The 18,955-nt window shown below is 36.5% G+C and overlaps 1 protein-coding gene across 1 annotated transcript in view; it reads left to right on the top strand.

Annotated features, from left to right (window-relative positions):
- Positions 1-18,955, top strand: part of CNTNAP2 (contactin associated protein 2) — a 1,164,397-nt gene that overhangs the window by 1,092,356 nt on the left and 53,086 nt on the right. The window contains exon 21 of the mRNA XM_013955738.2: positions 5,511-5,604. Coding sequence (XP_013811192.2) covers positions 5,511-5,604 — 94 coding nt within the window. The remainder of the gene's footprint in view (positions 1-5,510; positions 5,605-18,955) is intronic.

Raw genomic sequence — 18,955 nt, 5'->3', positions numbered from 1 at the left:
TTAAGAGTTCAGATTTCAGTCAACCCTGAAAGCCAAATACTATCACCCATTTGTGCTTGGAGGGAACTCCTTATAAACATCCACACACCGCCTCATTATTTCTGTGGGATCTCATGCCTGTCTGTTGACATCTGCTGTCTCTTATTCTAAGTTTGTAAGCATTTTTGAGCAGGAACCATCTTTTTGTTATGCAATATTATAGCACTTAGCACAAAAAAGCCCTTGTCCAGGACAAGATAGTCTTTTAATACAAGTAATAAATCATTATAATAATGCAGAATGGGAATATTACATTGGTCATGATGATAACACATCCAGTTCTGGATCCTGCTATTACTGAAGTCAATAGCAAAGCTCTATTGACTTCAAATGATGCAAGATTAAGCATTACAGCATTATTTTTGAATTTCAAGATTTTGAAATTCTTCTTTATAAAAGTTTTCAGCATAAGAAAGTTTAATACACAAACACAGACTGGACTGACAATGATACAGATATAGATATATATACACACTCAATATGTGTAAATATATATATTTATATATTTACATACCACATATATTTATATATGTCCTTTAAATGTATGCTTATACATATAAGAAAACCCTAGATAAATCTTAACAAGAGACAGAATTTTTCATGGAATTTGTCTTATTGTGTAGGTTTCTTTTCCTAGAATAAAAAGGTGATGTGGACATTATACGTGCCTTTATGTTGATATATCTCTTAATCTCAGTTAGGATTTGTTATATTATCAAAATGAACAGTAATTTAAAAAAAAAAAAAGCATTTTATTGAACTTCTGCTTAAACCCCAGCAACTTCAACTCAAGGCACTCTGGTTGGCTTGATCTGACTTGAGAGCTGAAGCCACGAGTTCCCTGGGATGTCAGTCTGTGCGGTGCTCAAAGCCATGCTGTGGCTTTCTCTTCAACTCAAATGAAATTAATGATTTTTTAAAGAAAAGTACTTGTAATGAAAAATCTTAAATATAATTTTAAAACTGTAATCTAACACAAATTCTTGACATCAAACTGTACATATGCAAAGATTTTATTTTATTTTCATTAAATAATGCAATATCTTCTTTTCAAATGTCATTTGATACTAGTAATTCCATTTTTATTGTGTCTTATATAAGACTGATGTAGCCTAGTATTTCATATGAAGATTGTAGGCTGTTCAGTTCTAGCTGCTTACACTTGAGCACCCACTGGATGGCAGTAAAATACAACTTTGAAAATAATTCAGTGTGTGGTCCTACTCACTGACCTAAAAAAATCCTAAATTAAGTTTTTCTGAAAAATGTTTTTCCTTTATTAGATAGTGTCAGTTTAGAACAAAGACGAGCAATAAAAACAAGAGGACAGAAATCTCACCATTCACTCCCTTGTTTTGTGGTGAACTGTTTTGTTTCAAGTCCTAGCATCAGAAAAGGGCATTTCTCGCAAAGTTTGGATGTGGAAAGCAATCAAAGCTTCCCCACCGATACAAGAGATTCCAGAGCTGCCGATGGGGTGGCAGCTGGCTCTGTCTCTAATCAGAAATGTTGGCCCTCTTTCGATGACAAGGCCATAAATTCAAGTATCCACAGATTCAAAATGGAGTGTCATTCTATCCAGGAATCAAACTTCAAACAGAGTTATTGAACCCTTAAAAAGATTCATAATTGAACTCATTCTGAAATCTTTGCTTGACTGAAACTAGATGTGAAAAATATATATGCATAGATAGATTCAGGTATTGATTCAGCGTAACAGGTCAATTAAAAGCTAATGTCCCTAAGCGGTGAGCTGTAACTGTTAGGGTCTGCAGTGCAACACAGTGTTTGAGTCTCGTTGTTGCCTTCCAGGGCTCCCATTTGCAGCAGGGTCTTTTGCTTCTGCACCCTGACCCTGTGCTCTGCCATGCTGAAGTCTCAAAGGCTCAAGGCAAGACCAGGTCACTGCAAGGATTTTTTTATTTTTATTTTTATTTTTAATCTGATCAAGATCACCTCTAACTAAACTGTTCCAGTTGGGGGGGACCTGCCCATATCTCTGATTCCTATTGTGCTGTACAAGAAAACTTCATGGTCTTGCTGCAAGTCCTGCTGCAGCCTATCAGTTTGAGCTTTTCCACAGAAATCCCATCAGATAGCTCTGTGTAGGTATCTCTGCGGGTGATCCTGTGCCTCAGTGCTGTGCATATGCAGATATGGATTTGTCAGAAGGCAAGAATAAGAGGACGGAAAGGGGAGAGGGCAAGGGAGCTCCAGTCCCCTGCCTTTTGCTCCCCTGGCACAACACTGGCACCATTTCCATTTCCAGAGATGTGCAGCTCATGCCCACAAGCCAGCTTGAGGGATTTGGTGAAATACAGTGCCATTCTTCTGGGATTACAGTCACAGAATACTGGTGTCTTTTCACTTATTTTAAATGTGAGTGCCATTATGTGTTTTTGCCAGGAATGGCAAAGCTTGTGAATGGTGAGGTTTGCAACGCCCTTTTCACCAGGGTCTCAGAAGAGCTTCTTAGCAAATATAGCGTGTTTGATAACCTGAACTACAAAACGTGAGGCTTCGGTGATATATTAGATATTCTGGGCCCAATTTACAGGGTGTCTTAACAATAAAACCTAGACCTCAAAGCTGCTGTTGTACTGCATGGGCAGAGGCAGAAGACAAGCCTGGTATTCTTGCAGTGACCTACATTGCAAAGAAACAAGCTATAGCTATGCATGGCTAACATAGAGATTGTGTTTTAATCCATTATGTGCCAGCCTTTCCACATCCTGAATTCTCGCTGAAGACAAAAGGAATTTCACCACACCACAGCTGGCAGTATTTGATACTCTGTATTTGTGCATGTGAATGCTTAGAGTGATTCATCATTTAAAGTGATTTTTCATTTCCAGTTCTATCCTATAGACACAATTAGCATTTTCCAGTAGGGACACCTTTGCATTAGGCAACGATGACTTTATTACGTTTCCTATACTCTCTCTGATAATGGACACCTGGACCATGACTAGGGCTCTAGAACATTGCCACAATACGTTGATAGATAAATTGATAGATAGATAAATAATAATTATTACCAATTATTAGTATCTAGTCAGATTAGTGATGATCTGATCAACTCCACCACTAGCATGCCATATCACAATAAAAAGAAATATTAACACAGTGCGCTTGATTGATTTGGGAAAAGGAAGAACTTAAATGTCAACAATGTTGACAAATACCAGAAAACATGGCAGTATATCAGATTATTTTACTACAGTTATTTTATTTTACTTCAGTATATTTTATGTATATATATAAGGAGAACCTGGCACATAGCATCCTTATATGTCAAAGGAGAACCTAGCAAATGAATCCTATGCAATCAGAATGCATCAGAAATAATTCCATTGCAGGTAATGAAGTTACACGAGGATAAAATCTAGGGATATGAGAGACTGGAGAATCAGCTTTTTGTTCATTAGGCTTTTCACCAACCTTTTTCCTATATGCCTCTCCAAAATCTGTATTGTAGTTTAATACACATACTGACAAACGTCATGACAGTTCTGAGTCATTACTATATTTGTCATCTGAAATAAGAAGGGAATATTTTTCTCACTTTGTCTGTCTGCAGCTTTCATTAACAATGGGTCTGATGCATATGATGTTGGATGCTAGAGTGCTGGTTTCTCTTTTACCAGGGAAACCAGTAGCAAGCACTTTGTAGTTTGTACTTAGTAGGACCTGCTGTGATTAAGACTGGTAACCTTTTTGTATTTTAACTCCTTGTGTTCACTTGATTGCAAACTTTAAAAAATTCCTTTTGATTTGAAATTATGTAACCCTAATTTCAGTTCAAAGATGTATTTCTGCTCCTCATCTGAGGAAAGCTGTTCAGTTATTTCTGAGTTTATGAGATACTGTGAACAAACTCAAACTTATTTGCAAGTAAAAAAATTGCTATGTTTTGCCATATATTTAACTCAAAAGTCTACAATTAAAATTGGGAGATTAACAGTTGTCATTCTGAGGAACACTAATGGCCAAGTTCTAAATCATCAGTGTGCTGGCTAGTTATAATCAGTTAAAAGTCACTTCTGAACATATCTGCTAGAGCTCTTCTGGCATCTGCAGTGACCATTTTCCCTCTCTGTCCGTTAGGTGTAGGCACTTCTCATGTTGGGGTTTTATGGGGCAGTGTAAGAAAGACAGAAGCACTCTTCTTGAGTTATTATAGTTCTTTTCGGATGATCACTTCTGAAGATTCATGGGTATGAAATAAGTATGGCTTTCCAAGTACACAAGCTCGCTTTATTCAAGGGGGAAATGGGATTCAGCCCTTCCTTCCATTCTATTCTGTCTGCCATTCACTTACTTTTGACAACTGAACATTTTCAGTGTCATCAAAACAAATTAATCCAAGATCATAATATTTTGAAATTAGAAATTAGAAATAAGGCATATCTGAACAAGAGCTTGAAGAAAATTGTTTGTCTTTTAGTGTTGTGACTTCTCCAGAATTATTCTTGCAATCTGTTATATCCTGCAAAGTCTTAATGCACCTATAAAAGTTTCTATTCTGTATGGTGCCAAGATAAGGCCAGAATAAAATGAACGATTGTTGTTCTGACCTCTTTAAGCCTGTATAATAATATTTAAACCCAAGAAAATAAATAGCAGCAGCAAAGATAAAAATTCACCCATTCACCTTTATAAAAAGTGAACATCAAAACACTATTGAGCTGTATTGAACCATCTTAATGGTGCTATTACTGAGCATAGGCAGTTCATTTTCTTCCTCTCTCTGCCCATTTTTCCCATAGTTTAAAAAGTCAGGAAAAAATAGGCTAATATGATGTGAAAGCTGTACCATATCAAAGAAAAAATGAATTTCCTACAGATAAAATTATTTAGCTAAGTTGATCACTCTTGAATTTATTTCTGAGGTTTCAATGGGTGTCATCACAAGGAAGCTGAACTACATTTTCAACAAAAAAATAATAAACATGTGAAATGCAAATATTTATACCTTATTAATTAAAGGAATTTTCTGAGGGAGCAGAAAATGGCCAACAGCTGCATTAGTTTCAAATTCCCAGCTATACTGCTGTTTGCAAAGCATGTAAATCTCACTTTAGCAGTAACAGAGGTCCCAAATAATAATAATACTGAATAATACCAAATAATACCGAATAATACCAAATAATACCAAACTGTTTTATTGTTGTTATTTTAAACAATTATATTGAAATATTTGAGCAAAACCTGAAATAAATCTAGAACAGCCAGAAAAAAAATAAATGTCCTAGGTAGGTTTTTTTCCAGGTTTTGTGAAACTTAAGAGATGGCAGAGATGGAGCAAGGGGTATTAACTGTTATTTCACCTTTATCAAAAATAAATGAGAGCATTTGGAGACAGAGATATAAGAGGTGGCATAAACTCCACAGAGTAGATGTGATTCAGTAGCACTATTAGAGGGCGTATCAGTTCAAAATACTTTTACCTTATTTTTCTCTTTCCCCAGCTTGATCACTATCCTCCAACAAGTTACAGCCTGCCAACAGCATCTGACATTCAGTTCAATTCCCCAAAGGCACTCTTCCTAGGAAAAGTTATAGGTAAGATTTCCTTTTATACTTGGTTATTTTATTAGGTATTTGTAGAGAATACTGAAAACCATAAGCAAATCGGACTATGATACGTGTAATGTTTGCAGTAGGACACTTGCTGGACATCTCATTCTTGATTAGAAGGTGGCGATACTGGAGTTATACCTTAAGGAAGAGTTATGTTCGTGTGGTCATATACGCTGAGGTACACATAGATAGGTGATAATCCGGCTAATCTATGGAGAAATCCAGATTTGAGGTAGAAGGACATTGGTGACATCACATTTGTGCAGTTTCATCATCCTCTAGGTGTCAGGTGGTGAGAATATGAGGAAATCAGTGAGACTGCTGCTTCTCTGAGAAGATACTGAAGTTATTTTGAATAGTATAATTCACTGTGAAGTTATTGCATGCTTTATGTGATGCCTTTATCCATGCAGTCAGCCTTCTTATCCCCTTGCATCCTCTTGTGGCATAACTATCCCTCATCACTCTGGCAATAGCGTCACTCTCTCACAGTGAAGCGCATCAGCTAGGTCCTTTAGGAGTCTATAACACGTAAAGGAATGCTCATCCTCCATACATTTTCCATCCCTTTTAAGGACATCTTCATTGTTTTTCAGTGTGGCAACTTCCTGGCCACCTCCCCAGCTGAAATCAAAAGGCAAAGCAGAGGCATCTTAAACTGCCTTGGGTTGCTTTTAGGCCATCCTGGTTTCCATTGCTTAATTTCTCCTGTACTGGCATCTTGAACAAATTTCCAAGGTTATTTACTTTAGGAAACAATTATTCTCCTGACATTTACACCTTCTAATGAGGGCTTTTTCCCCTTTTCAAAGAGGGGTGATATTGATATTGCTTCCTCTTAGTGCTTTCTGCAAGGACATAACTGTTTGAACTACAGTGAAGCGTTAAATTCAGAAAACTTTAAACTTTTTTTGTTCAGTGGTATAAGGTAGTAACTTGTGAACTGCAAGCACTGATTTTGAAGTAGAATTGCTAGTGTGGGTTCCCAAAGATACAGTTTTCCATTTGCTTTATTTTTTAAAATTTAACTTGTTGAACTTCTGTGAAATAGGAAATCAAAAGCCTCTAAAATGGTTGGTTAGCAAGAGAGACTTGAATTCTGATACTCTCAAAGTCAGTTCAGTAGATGGCACAAAAGAATATGAAATCTCACTTTGGCAACTCTGGAAACTGGGTGCGTTTCCAACTCACCGCACTGAATTAGGGCATTTAGACTAGTACTGATTGTTATTCTCAGCTAAACTTCTGGCCAGCCTCATCATTAAATTCAAAGCAAGGAGATGGAGGACTTGGGGCAGATCATTAGGCAACTGGAATAACTCTGCAGGCAAGGAATGAGGCTTGACTCTTTCCTGACAGATAATTGTTAGCAAAAATATGGAGCTAAAAAGCTACTGTTTGCTGAAGGGAGTTACAGTGCTCATCTCGTGTAACAGACTCATTGCCAAAGTGGTTCTGTCATCTCTGAAATGACAGTTCTCTGCAAAGCTTCAGGTGTTTTCCAAAAAACTACCAGAGTATGGCAGCATTGGCTCCTCACTTCAGTCTTCTAAATAAGCTTGACTGTTTTGAACAGTTGTTTGGATCCAGCTAAAACTGGCATGTTTCCCTATCTTTATAATTAGGCAACACTTTGAGAGGAAGCTAAGCAAGGCATTTGAGAGAGATAATATAGAGATAGGAATAGAATACAGAAAATATTGTAGCAGAAAAAGATATATGAAAGGGTGAAGAGAAAGAAAAGGCTAACTCCTAAACATAAAAGAAAATGATACATTGTACCCTGCTGTGTGAAAAAAAAAAAAAGGAAGAAAAACAAAATGAAAGAGAAAGCAAGAAATCATGTGTATGATACATTCTCATAAAATATACTGAATACAGAGTGGATAGACAGAAGACTTCAAGCAGAATGATTTCTTATTCCTTTAAATTGCTGAGGTGACAGGTGTACCTAGCAACAGAGTTAGGTAATCGCATGGATGCAACTGGAACATAGACAGGAGATTTAGTCTTTGGACTGATTATTTCCGAGCTGAACTTTTAAGCTTACTCATATCACTACATAGTCAAAGTCCACCCAGTTGTCTCCCACGTAACCCCTTGCCCAAGTATTGGTTTCTTTGCTGTGTTTAAGTACTACCATTCTGAAATTTTCATTAGGCATTCTTGAAGAATAAACAGGCTGCAAGAACTGGGCACCTCAGAGGGTTCATGATACATCCTTTCATGTCTGGGTCACTTGTTTAAATATTGACAGTGACTGAAAGGCATGATAACCATCTGATGGGCAGTTTGATCCAAATGAAATGAGTTATCACCTTAGCTCAGTTCCTACAGATCTAAACCCCCAACCCCTCACGTTTGACTCATTTGCAAAAAGCTGTAGACCTGGTTGAAAACAGAGTTTTAAGTATATTCTGACTGTCTCAGTTGATCCTACCAAATGAGAAATGAAACTTAACTATTCTGCCTGCAACAGTCAAGGATCACAGGATTCACTGGACTTTTTCAGAATAAAGAAATATAAAAACCAAAAAGAAAAAGTAGCAGACATCACTGAATCTAAGTTGATTATGTAACAAGGCAAGTTTTAAATACCTGGGAGCCTCTCACTCTTTATAAACATGGCAAACTGAAAACGTGGATTGAAAGCAAGTTCTAAAACTGTAATTTGGATCTGAATGAAAGATATATGAAAAAGTAAACATAATCCTGATAATATCTATCCCACAAATACATATGGTACAGTTAAAGATCGTCACCAGAGGGCATAAAGAAGTCACAGCAAACTGATTCCCATTTTCAGTTCCTCTGCTAGCTTACAGGTTGGAATGGGCAAAATTCTTGGAATACCCTGTAGGAGTGATTTGTGGGTAGGTTATGCTTCTGTTTTCCTCTGCTACTTGGTGATTTTAAGCCTCAGACAACCACTTCCCCATTTCTTAAGATGCTATGTGTCATCCATTGTTATAAACTGCATTGTGCATTTGTTACATACTGAACATGCTGTTATTCCTTGGACTGATTACTTCATTTTTTAACTGCATATAGTTATTTTAGAGCAGTAAGAAATACGATGCTTTTGCTTCCTCTCCTTTGTTTATGCTACTGTCTTTGCAAACTATGATATTTTATTAAAATAGTAAATCGGCTCTAAAGAAACAAAAAAATCTATTCTTTCTGCCAGAAAAAAAAATCAACTTATTTACAGAGACACTGATTTACTGGTGTAAAATTGTTGTATGAATGCCCATCACATTGATCAGCTTTACTATGTAACTCTCAAGGGAATGTTGACTGAGAGAAGAGCAAGGTTAACCTTCTTATATGAGTTCAGCAGTTTGAAGGGCAAAGTAGATGCAGAATTCAGTATTGTTAAAGCTCCTAATTGTCACATCATACTGGCTAGACATATTTCAGTGGACCAAAGGGATTCGCACCAACTGAAGATCTGGATACATCTATCAAGTTACAACTTGTACCTACCTACAATCACATTCTTTAAATAGGCAATATGGGAGTAGCCTCATATTTCATTGCTAGTCTGTCATCAGTTATATTCAGTTTCTATTATTCCCATACTATGAAAGTCTTATTTGTCATCAAAAAAGAATGCAAGGCCTTATTTTTGAAGACAGATGGGTTTTTGAAGAGCACTCTGGAACAATTCTACTTCAAAACTGGTCTTCTGCCTGTCTTATTTCCATTTTTATTAGAGTTATTTGCATAGGAACAGCAGATTCTGCCGCAGCTGTGCTTGCTGTAATAGCTAATCTACTGCCAATCAGAAATGATCACTTGCACAACACCTACCACAATGCAACACCAATTCCTGCTGTAGGTGTTACAACAATATGGCTGATTAATAAAATAGTGGGAAAATGTCTCTATGCCTCGTAATTGTTCATAGTATTTTCTGTAAATCAGGAGGATCACATTAGAAACAAAAAGAAACGATTGAACTGCATTTGTAATCAGGGAACATTTCTTGTACTTTAAGTTGAGGTGTTTTCTGCTTTCCTGAAATAATTTCCAGAAAATGCTGTTGTGCATTGGCTTCAAAACTACCGATAGAAAATACATTTAGTCTTCTGGGAAATTGGAAATAAAGGCTTTTTGTCTATGGTTCTTATACAGGCAAAAATAATTATGATTTGAGGTGTGGAATTAAAGTGAAGGAGGCAGTGAATGCCATTTTATATGGGTGTGCAGTAATAAAAATAATAGCACTAGAGAAATACAGGGTATTTTAAAAAGTTTGGAAGGCAATTGGTAATGTTTCAAGGAAGATCTTTAATATGTTATTTGATCATACTTACCCTTTGGCAGTTAACACAAACAAGGTAAGAGATAAAAACTGGCTATCAGGATGACCAGCTATGAAGAGAAAAATCAAAAACTGGAATATATGACAGGAAATGTTATATGGCACAGTTCAGATCTGAATTCAAATTTTCATTTAGGCTGCAGTTTGAGACCCATTAGTGAGGCAGAGTAGAGCAGAGAAGTTCATTTCTCTCTTCCCTCTAAGTGTAATGGTTTTGGATGAAATGCTCAGGTTTGTGCTCACATCCTTCTGGAAGGCTACAGCAATTTCAGTTATCCAGACTGCTAGAGAACTGATGTCATAGTCTGTATTTTATTATTTAAGTAAAAGTGAAGTATTTCTTTGGGGTTTCATTTGCATTAATAAAGAATTAGCTATACAAACATGATTTTATAAAAGTGTCATTCTGCTGAACAGAAATAGTTTTAGGATTTCTTAATGACATATTTGGTTCAGCCCAGAAACACTGAGATCAGACAATAGTTGCCCTTGGGAAAGTGGTGGGGAAGTAAAGGAAACGTGTTCCTTGTCTGTTTCCTATTACCACCAACCACCCCAAATCAAATTATATTGCTTCAAAAATATTTAAATAGTCACTTGGAAACAATAAACATAATCATCAATAGCACAGGCATTATTATCAATTTTCAAACTTATAGCTGTCTCTGCAACAAATCTCTGTAGGCCATTTATGCCTCTACCTCACCCCAGTGTTCTTTAGGTATTTCTAATACAAGAGTAGCAAAAAGAAAGGACCTTAAAGGTCTACCTTCCTTCTTACAGAAGCAGCTGGCACCGTTCTGCAACTAAACAGAGATCCCGGAAAACACCCTAGGAGCATGGATTCTTTTCTCAAAAGGGAGATTCCTCAAAAAGAAGAGGCAGAGAGTAGGAGAGAGGTAGAAAGTAGGAGATAAATGACATAGTTTGCATTTGGCTTGGACACTCTGGTAATCACAGTAGTCATAAGCATAGCCAACTATGCTCTTCAGAAAAAAAAAATCTGTTTAGTGCATCACCTGGAGTTGTCTTTTTCCACTAACTTTTCACTCCCACTCTTCAGGTCATTCTTCATCTCTCAGCCGCTACCCTGTACTTTGTAGCTGGCGGCTGCCCTTTTTCTTGCTTATTATGCTCTTCTGTGCACAAGGACCTCACTGATTACCAGTCTTCAGACCTTCTGTGGGCATTCAACAGCTCCAGAGAGTTGCTTGTTATTTCGCTGGCTAGGCCTGGAGTGTCTTTGGTTTGAGCCTGAAAAGGACAATAAGCATCATCTACCTTTTTTTGCCCAAGCTCTTCTAGCATTCATCCTAGCCTGTAATAGCATGCAGGAACAGTCTCATAGTACCTAAATTACAACATTCTATTCCTTTAAGCTTTTTCTCCAAAAATCATTTTGCATAAGTTGTTCTACAAAATTTTGCAGAGAATAATCCCATTGTCCTACTGTTCTTTCCAAAGTAAGCATCTGGTTCTGAAAAAGTAAATTATGAGCTTGTAGAGACATTTAATTCAGTTTATGCCATTTTGAACAGAATATTTTCACAAGTCTTATCTGATATTCAAAAGTATGTGATAACACAGTTAAAAGCAATTGAATAAAAGGAAAGCTTCAACTCCAATAAGTAGAGTGACCTTTTCCTAACTTCTGTATTTTGATAAGTTGGCATGTCTTAAATGTACAAGTTGTCCTTACCACAGGAAGAGAGGATCCGTTTCACCCATACTGTGTCATATCTAGTGCTAATTTATTTCAAATGCAGCTGCTTCAAAGGGTCAAAGAGGCAAACTGAACATGACAAGATCACCAGGGGCATCAGTAAAACTTACTGCTGGCCCTGTAAAACTGTAATGGGATAGACAGCAAAGTCAGGGAGCTGAGAGCACCTTCAAGGCTTGTAAATCATAAAATGAAGTACTGTACAGTCTGAAAATAGAAAGCCAAAGGTATACAAAGACGTAAAGTGGAAAGTGAGGACATGTTTTAATTTTCCTACAAATATTTTTGGAAGGCAAAGAGAAAATCAAAATATATCTTCCTTAAAGTAATAGGGAGACAGAACTGACAAAAAAAATTGTCTTTACTAGGCCAAGGAACAGGTCTTTAGATTTTACACTATTTTATTTCGCATGGCCAAATTCTGCCTGTGGCACCAAATAAAAACATTGAAAAGTAATATGAATACACACGCATATTTTGACCAGAAACAGATGTATAAATATGCATTCTGGGCAGATTATCTACATGCTATTCCTCCTAAGGATGTGTAAACAAATTATGTCTAATTTGAAACTCATTCAGCATATCATTGATTGACAGTTGAAAAAAAAAACCTCAATTATCTGATGCATGTTTCACTTAGGAAAGGCAGTAGGGAAAAATCATAACAGAACATCACATAGCCTAAAAAAATATTGAAATTTAAATCCTCCTCAGCCTTAGTAAAAGGAATGATAATCTCTCCAAGAGATTGCATGTCTTAAAGTCTGTGGTCCAATTCTGAGAGGCTGTCAGATAAAAAAGGGAAGTCACATGTGCCTCCTGTTTTGGAAGAACACCAGGATCAAGTCAACCCTCTCCCTCAACAGCTGTCCTAATTTTCACTCCTGTTCATAATAATTTGAAAATGCTCTTGTCCTCTTCTGATCTGCAATGGCATCTTATACCAGAAGCTCCAGAGGATTCCTAGAGTTCAGATAAAGGTTATTCAGATTGTTGGAGGATCTGAGAAAGACAAGGGATGTGAGAATGTCTAGGGTGTGAACAAGAGCAAAATTTCCTGTTGTTTTGTGGAAGAGATCCCTTTACTGTCCTACCTTCTCCCTAAAACTCAATGCCTTCTGAAAGTTGGAAAAAGTGAGAAGTTTGTTACTTTTTGGTAGGGAGTCAGCTGTTCAAAGCTGTCAAAGCTGTCAAAGGTCTTGTTACTTCCACTAAGACATCAAACAGTCTAGATGCATGATCAACGGCTGAGATTGTTCCAGCCAAGTACAGACTTTGGGTTGCTCCTAATGACCGGGCCTGAGAAAGGGAACATCTAACACACACATGTGGACAGCCAGAGCTCAATTGACCATGCTCTGAGCTGGCTGGACGTAGGCCAGATTCACTCTGAAAATTATAGTGCAACATGTAGTTGTGCATATATATCTATATCTCTCTCTATTTATCTATATATAGATATATATAGATATATTTATAGTGCATAGTGCACAGCATGCTGCTGTGCCTGAAATAATAAACCCTGATAAGAGACTAGGACTATTAGCCATAGCACAGTACTGCACTAATGCACCTTCATGCATGTCGGGTCAGAGCTGCCTCATATCTGGCCAGCTTCCATTGTCTCAGGGAAGCCTGGACCTGTCTGTGCAGATACGCTTTAAGCTATGCAACTTTATTAGGAAGAAATTTATCTCAGTTCAAAGCCTCAGCACAAAATCTTTGCACCGTTAAACTCTTTTTTTGATCCACAGTCTTAAGCAGACCTTATATAATATGTACAGTAAGTCTAGAGTGCATTGCTGCTCTCTGCACAAGAAAAATTCTCTCTGCTCTGTGTAGGTATAATCAAGACAGAGTAAATTAATGTCAGCGCATTCTTCAAACAATGTTAAGTAATGAATAAATGTGAAGAGAAGACAATCTTTTCATAGGTACTTTATACAGAACTATAAATTTGTGGACTAAATTATTCACTGTAAATTATTTGCTCAATTCCCCTTATCAGAAACAAAAGGGAAGGAAATAAATTATGGGAAGATAATTTCACATTTTCCTTTTAAGTCAGACTTTTGAAGGTAGATTATTTTGCATTTCTTTAAAAGAAATGCTCTCATTATTTAAAATACAGAACTAAAACCTGACTGATGTCTTATTTTTAAGTGTTTCTGCCCAGCAACTTTTAAAGCTATGTAAATACTCACTCATAATCTCTTTCTGATGGGTACAGTAATGTATTATCCATCCACTTATTTCAGGGAACAGTTAAAATACTACCAGTTGCCACTGAAGATGAACTCATTCAAAAAGTTTCCTGTTTCATTTTAAATGGCTTCAGCTATGTCCATACATCAATAACATGCATAGCAGTATATTACAGACATAACTGAACTAGCTTAAAACTTGTCAGGAATAACATAGCTGTGATGCCACTCAATATAAATTTGTTGTCCCTGTTTCTTTGCCTGGTATAAGGTATGCTTAGGAGGAAAACACTGGGAATCAGTAATCCCAAACCCATTGTTCCTGCTTGTTGTGTCTCAGTCAGTCAACAACAATGAGCTAGATATATATACTTTATCTAGATTTTTATATCACATATGTTTTTAATGTGTAGCTTCATATATGGTGAAGCATATTTCAGATAAATTTCAGACAGACGCAATTTCAAGTTGAACCATGGTAAAAATTCAGCAAAAAGGGGAAAGCAGCATCTTACTCTATTGTTGAAGCAATTGTTTACTAGCCAGTAAAACACTGGAGGTCTGGTCTAACAAGTAGGCCTTTACGTATCTAAGGAAGTGAAAGGATTTATTTTAATTTAATAATTGAGATTATCTTGAGGATAAGAAATTAATAGAATGACTTTTGGAGTGAAAGATGACAACTGTCTGGATCCCCACAAGTCTTCAATGGTGGGGACTTTGACTATAACAGCTGAAATTTTTCACCAGGATCCAGAAATGATCTGAGATAATTCATCTACAAATGCATGTACGGTGAAAGATGTTCCTGAAAGGGTTCTCTGGTGGAAACCTTCTTTGCTGGGTGCATTATTTGATGGAGGCTTCAAAATAGGTTCTCTCACAGTGATACACTTCAAGTTTTAGTTTTAAAATACAGTATGTTATTCAAATAATGTCTTTATTTTTAGAGATGTCTATTTCCTTTCCCATAAATGTACACCACTTTCCAGAAGTATCTCCTTTTTGACTACATAAACTTATGAATCTATCTTAATGCTTTTTCAGCTACTGAAATATCAGGGTTGTACTCTGACAGCACATGAAGCAGTTGAGTAAAGTTACAGTCAACCTCGCACCATAAGGGAACATTTCTAGCTTATCCAGTCTGATAGCAAGACAACATACTGTTACTATTTTCTTTAGTCCTTCCTACTTTCCACTTTCCTCAGGGATTGTTCAGTATTTTACTAGTCCTCTTTGCTCTGTTTGGAGAGATTGCCAGCTGCCTCATGGTTACATGAAAAAGCGTATTCATCAACACAATTGTCTTTTGATCCTTCTTCCCAACTGGAGAATCTAAACTGTGTGAAATTTTCACTGTAATGTATATGGGTCTTCAAAAATGTCTAACAATGGAGACAGATTTGTCATTAAGTTTCAGAAAAATGGCATAATTCAAAATAATTAAGCTTGAATGAGCAGAAAAAAATCTTCGTCTTCCAAAATTTTGTACAAAGGAAGTCTTGAGTTGTGGATGATGAAACACCTCATAAATACTGATACTGTAAGACATCTTTGAGACAACCATTGTTACAATTCATAGAAACTGATCAACTTGTTAGATCTTTCTCCTTCAGCCAAATACAAGGTGATTTCAGTTTACCACCTTGAAAATATATACTTTCTTCACTCAGTATTCATTTAGCATAAAATTAGCATAATTCACAACATCCTTTGGCAAATGGCAACCTTTAGTTGTTTTTTTGGTTCTATATTCTCATGGGATTCTTTGCAAAACAGTCAATAATGTGACAAAATGAAGATAAGACTAATTTACTATGCATGCATTGATTGTACCAGGAATTAGAGACTTCTTTTACATTTTGCATAAGTAACATCTTAGGTTTCCCTCTAATTTAAAGATGGACAAAATGATACATTTAATGAGATAGAAGCCAAATTAGACTACCTGGCATTGCAGGATGAGGATCAGAGATTATAAAGGACATACAAAGACTAATTAATTCTCTGATGACTAAACTCTTATTTATGAGAAGAATATACAGAGCTTGTGGGAAGGAATGCCGTGCCAACCAGAAGCCCCAAAAGTGTGTCAGTTGGCTAGGACTGATCCAAGTCTAACAGAGACTGAGGGTTTGCAAAAGCTGTGGGAGAAATAGAGGGATATGAATGTCAAATGCAGCTTCTCAAATGATTTTAATTGTCTTAGGCAAACCCAAATTCTATTTATTTTTTTTACCTCTTAGTAAGACTACTGTAATAGTTGAACACTTTCCTTTTCTATTCAGCAATGAAATACAAATGAAGAAAAATGTCCAAAATCTTAATAAGCCACAAAATCCTTGGATCAGCAGGGCAGGAAAAAGAACTGGCAAGTTTCTCAGAAGTCTGTAATGAATTATTGCGAGATGAAGTTTGTTGCTTCATTTTCTCTTTAGCATTTTTTCCTGTGAAACCGCTTGAAGGAGCTGCTTGAGAGAGTGTACATGGCTGCTAGAAAGTGTCAAGTGCAACCTATCTTAAACTTTGCCAAGCTATGTCCTTGTTGTGATCCGGGCCTTGTTTTCCCCATTATGAACTGATCCACCCAAAACAGCATTTAGTCACCAAAACACAACTGTAGCTAATAGTAGCTATTCTTTTAAATATACTATATGTTACAGTAATACAAGTCTGAGCATTTATTAAGATGCCTTTTTTTTTTTTTTTTTTTTTTTTTTTTTTGCTAAAGAAACACATTCTTCCTAGTGGAATAACTTTGTTTTGAGCCAAGAGCATTTTTTCTACTAGTTCATAGGGATGTTTCTTTTCTTGCTTCCCAATTCAGTGTAGCCCAGAGGCCCATCTGTGATTCATCTGTGTGGAATACAAGAAGACCAGCTAGTAGACTGGGATTTTATATTTTGCTTAAAGTTTCTGAGCTATCTCTAGTATTACTAGAGACAGAGATTACTACAAGTCAGAAGCATTTTTTTCTGCTCCCCTGCTTTAGATATGAACAAACAGAACTCCAATAAAACAGCAGGATCTGTGATCTGTGAGGCTTTGAAAATACCTGAATTACTTTGGGTCATGCAAACTGGTTTTATTTTGAGTGACTTCTACAGTGAACACATTACCCACCATGTATCCTAGAGAATAGCTCTGGGTTTTGGACAAAACATTCTTAATAAGGTTTTAGGGAGGTTAACATGCCAAAAATATCTTTGTCACAGCACTCAAGGAGATGCTTTTCAGACTCTCAAATACTGCTGCAACAGCTGAGGTCCTGTGAGCCCTTTAAGCTAAGAGTTCTTTGTGTTAGAAAAGGGGATGAGAGGAAAGGAACTGTGTGCATTGGTACTGTCCTCTTATTCCAAATAACAATCTTACATCTCTGGTATGTAATTAAAGAATTGCAAAGCATTTTTAAACATTTTGGGTTTTTTTCTGGGAAGTTCTGAAGAGTGATACAATGAGGGAATATATGAGGGGGAACAGTTGGTTATGTGTTTGGATGATCTTTGGATTATGTAATTTCTTAATTTCAAGCTGTGAAAACTCCAGCCACTAGTTAGAGGATTTAAGAATGCATTCCTCAATCAGTCATGTCTAATACACCTAGAATTCATGGTAAGATCTGTTTAGTTTAAGGTATTATAGCCCAAAATCTCATTTACATTTTATAGAAGGAAATTGGGAGTTGAAAGTCTCAGGTTTATTTCTCAAATGTTTTTTATAGGTTATAGGTGAATTATTTCATTCTTTCTGTCTTGGCTGTTTCACCCCTAAAATGGATGTATTATTTCTCAGAGGTGCCTATTATGCTTATCAACTTATTGTTGCTAAATTTAAGTTAATTTAGGTTAAATTTAAGTGTAGTTTTTGTTAAGTTGTTTTCATTTTTAAAGTTTCTATTGAGGCTCTAATGTGTTAATTTAAGTGAGAATTCAGTAGGGAACATCTTGTACACATTGAACAAGAAAAATAGGAAATGTTTACATATACCAGTCAATAGCTACAAAACAGTTTGAGTTTGCCGAGTTTCTGTAAATACCTGCCTCTTCCCATTTTAAGGACTTGACTTGAATGCACTCTGTATTTTAATAAGTGATTCATATAATAAAGACTATACTGTGTAAAAGGAAATGATTTTCAAACATATAAAGTAAGGTTTAGTCACGAGAGAATTTAGAAGATGAACTTATACCACATTAGATCATTCTACCTGAAAAACATTTATTCCACCCATAGGAAATATCAAGTGACAGGGATGATGAATGGTGAAGTTTTTTAATTTTTATTTTCCTCCCAGAAACTTTAGTATATTCTCCACTTGAATATTCATCAGGATCAAGCAAATTGGCTTTTAAAGCTATGTGACTCATGATGGTGATTAAGTCTCTCAAAACGGATCAGGTTTTGGAGAGTAAAGATACTAGGGTGAGCAGGAGATTTGGGGAAAGCTGTAGGAGCTCCCTTTGCCCAAATGACTGTGCTGGAAGTGTACAGGCTCAGGGCTCTCCCCTCTGCAATGTGTGAGGGCAACTGGGGATTTTCTTTCAACTCATGGAGAAGCTGGTTTTATCATAGTGAGAGAGCAAGAAACACACAAAATATAACTGACTTTTGTTGTATTGCTGTTTTAGAATCATCTGTATACTATTCGATTTAGTTTAATATGTTCAAAAATCTCTGAGGTTACCCAGAACTTGAATGGGTCAATAAATGTCAGCTCTGTTCATCTTAAAGGGTGTCAGACGACTCCATGCATTGGCTGACTTTTAAGTGGCACATGCTGCACTGAGCACAAGGATATTTAGAAGGCTGTGCATTGGATTTTGGACTTGGGGATTTCTGGAGCTGACTATCCTCAGTGCAGGCTGGTTTTGTTGTGGCTGTCTGCTTTGGGGCTTGGGGGGTCTATAAAGCAAGCTATAAAGCAAGTAAAATTACCTAGATTACTAGAAGGTGATGCCACATGTTCCAGAAGTGCACAGGAGAAGGAGCAGGTGCTGTATTTCAGCAAAAATTCTGTGTTTTAAGCTGCAACAGATAATTGCCATGGATTTTTGTCTTTATGCACACAATGTA

Source organism: Apteryx mantelli, chromosome 2, assembly GCF_036417845.1.
Source record: "Apteryx mantelli isolate bAptMan1 chromosome 2, bAptMan1.hap1, whole genome shotgun sequence".
Classification (NCBI taxonomy): domain Eukaryota; kingdom Metazoa; phylum Chordata; class Aves; order Apterygiformes; family Apterygidae; genus Apteryx; species Apteryx mantelli.
Note: the sequence above shows the minus strand (reverse complement) of the source record. Positions and strands in the feature narration are given on the sequence as shown.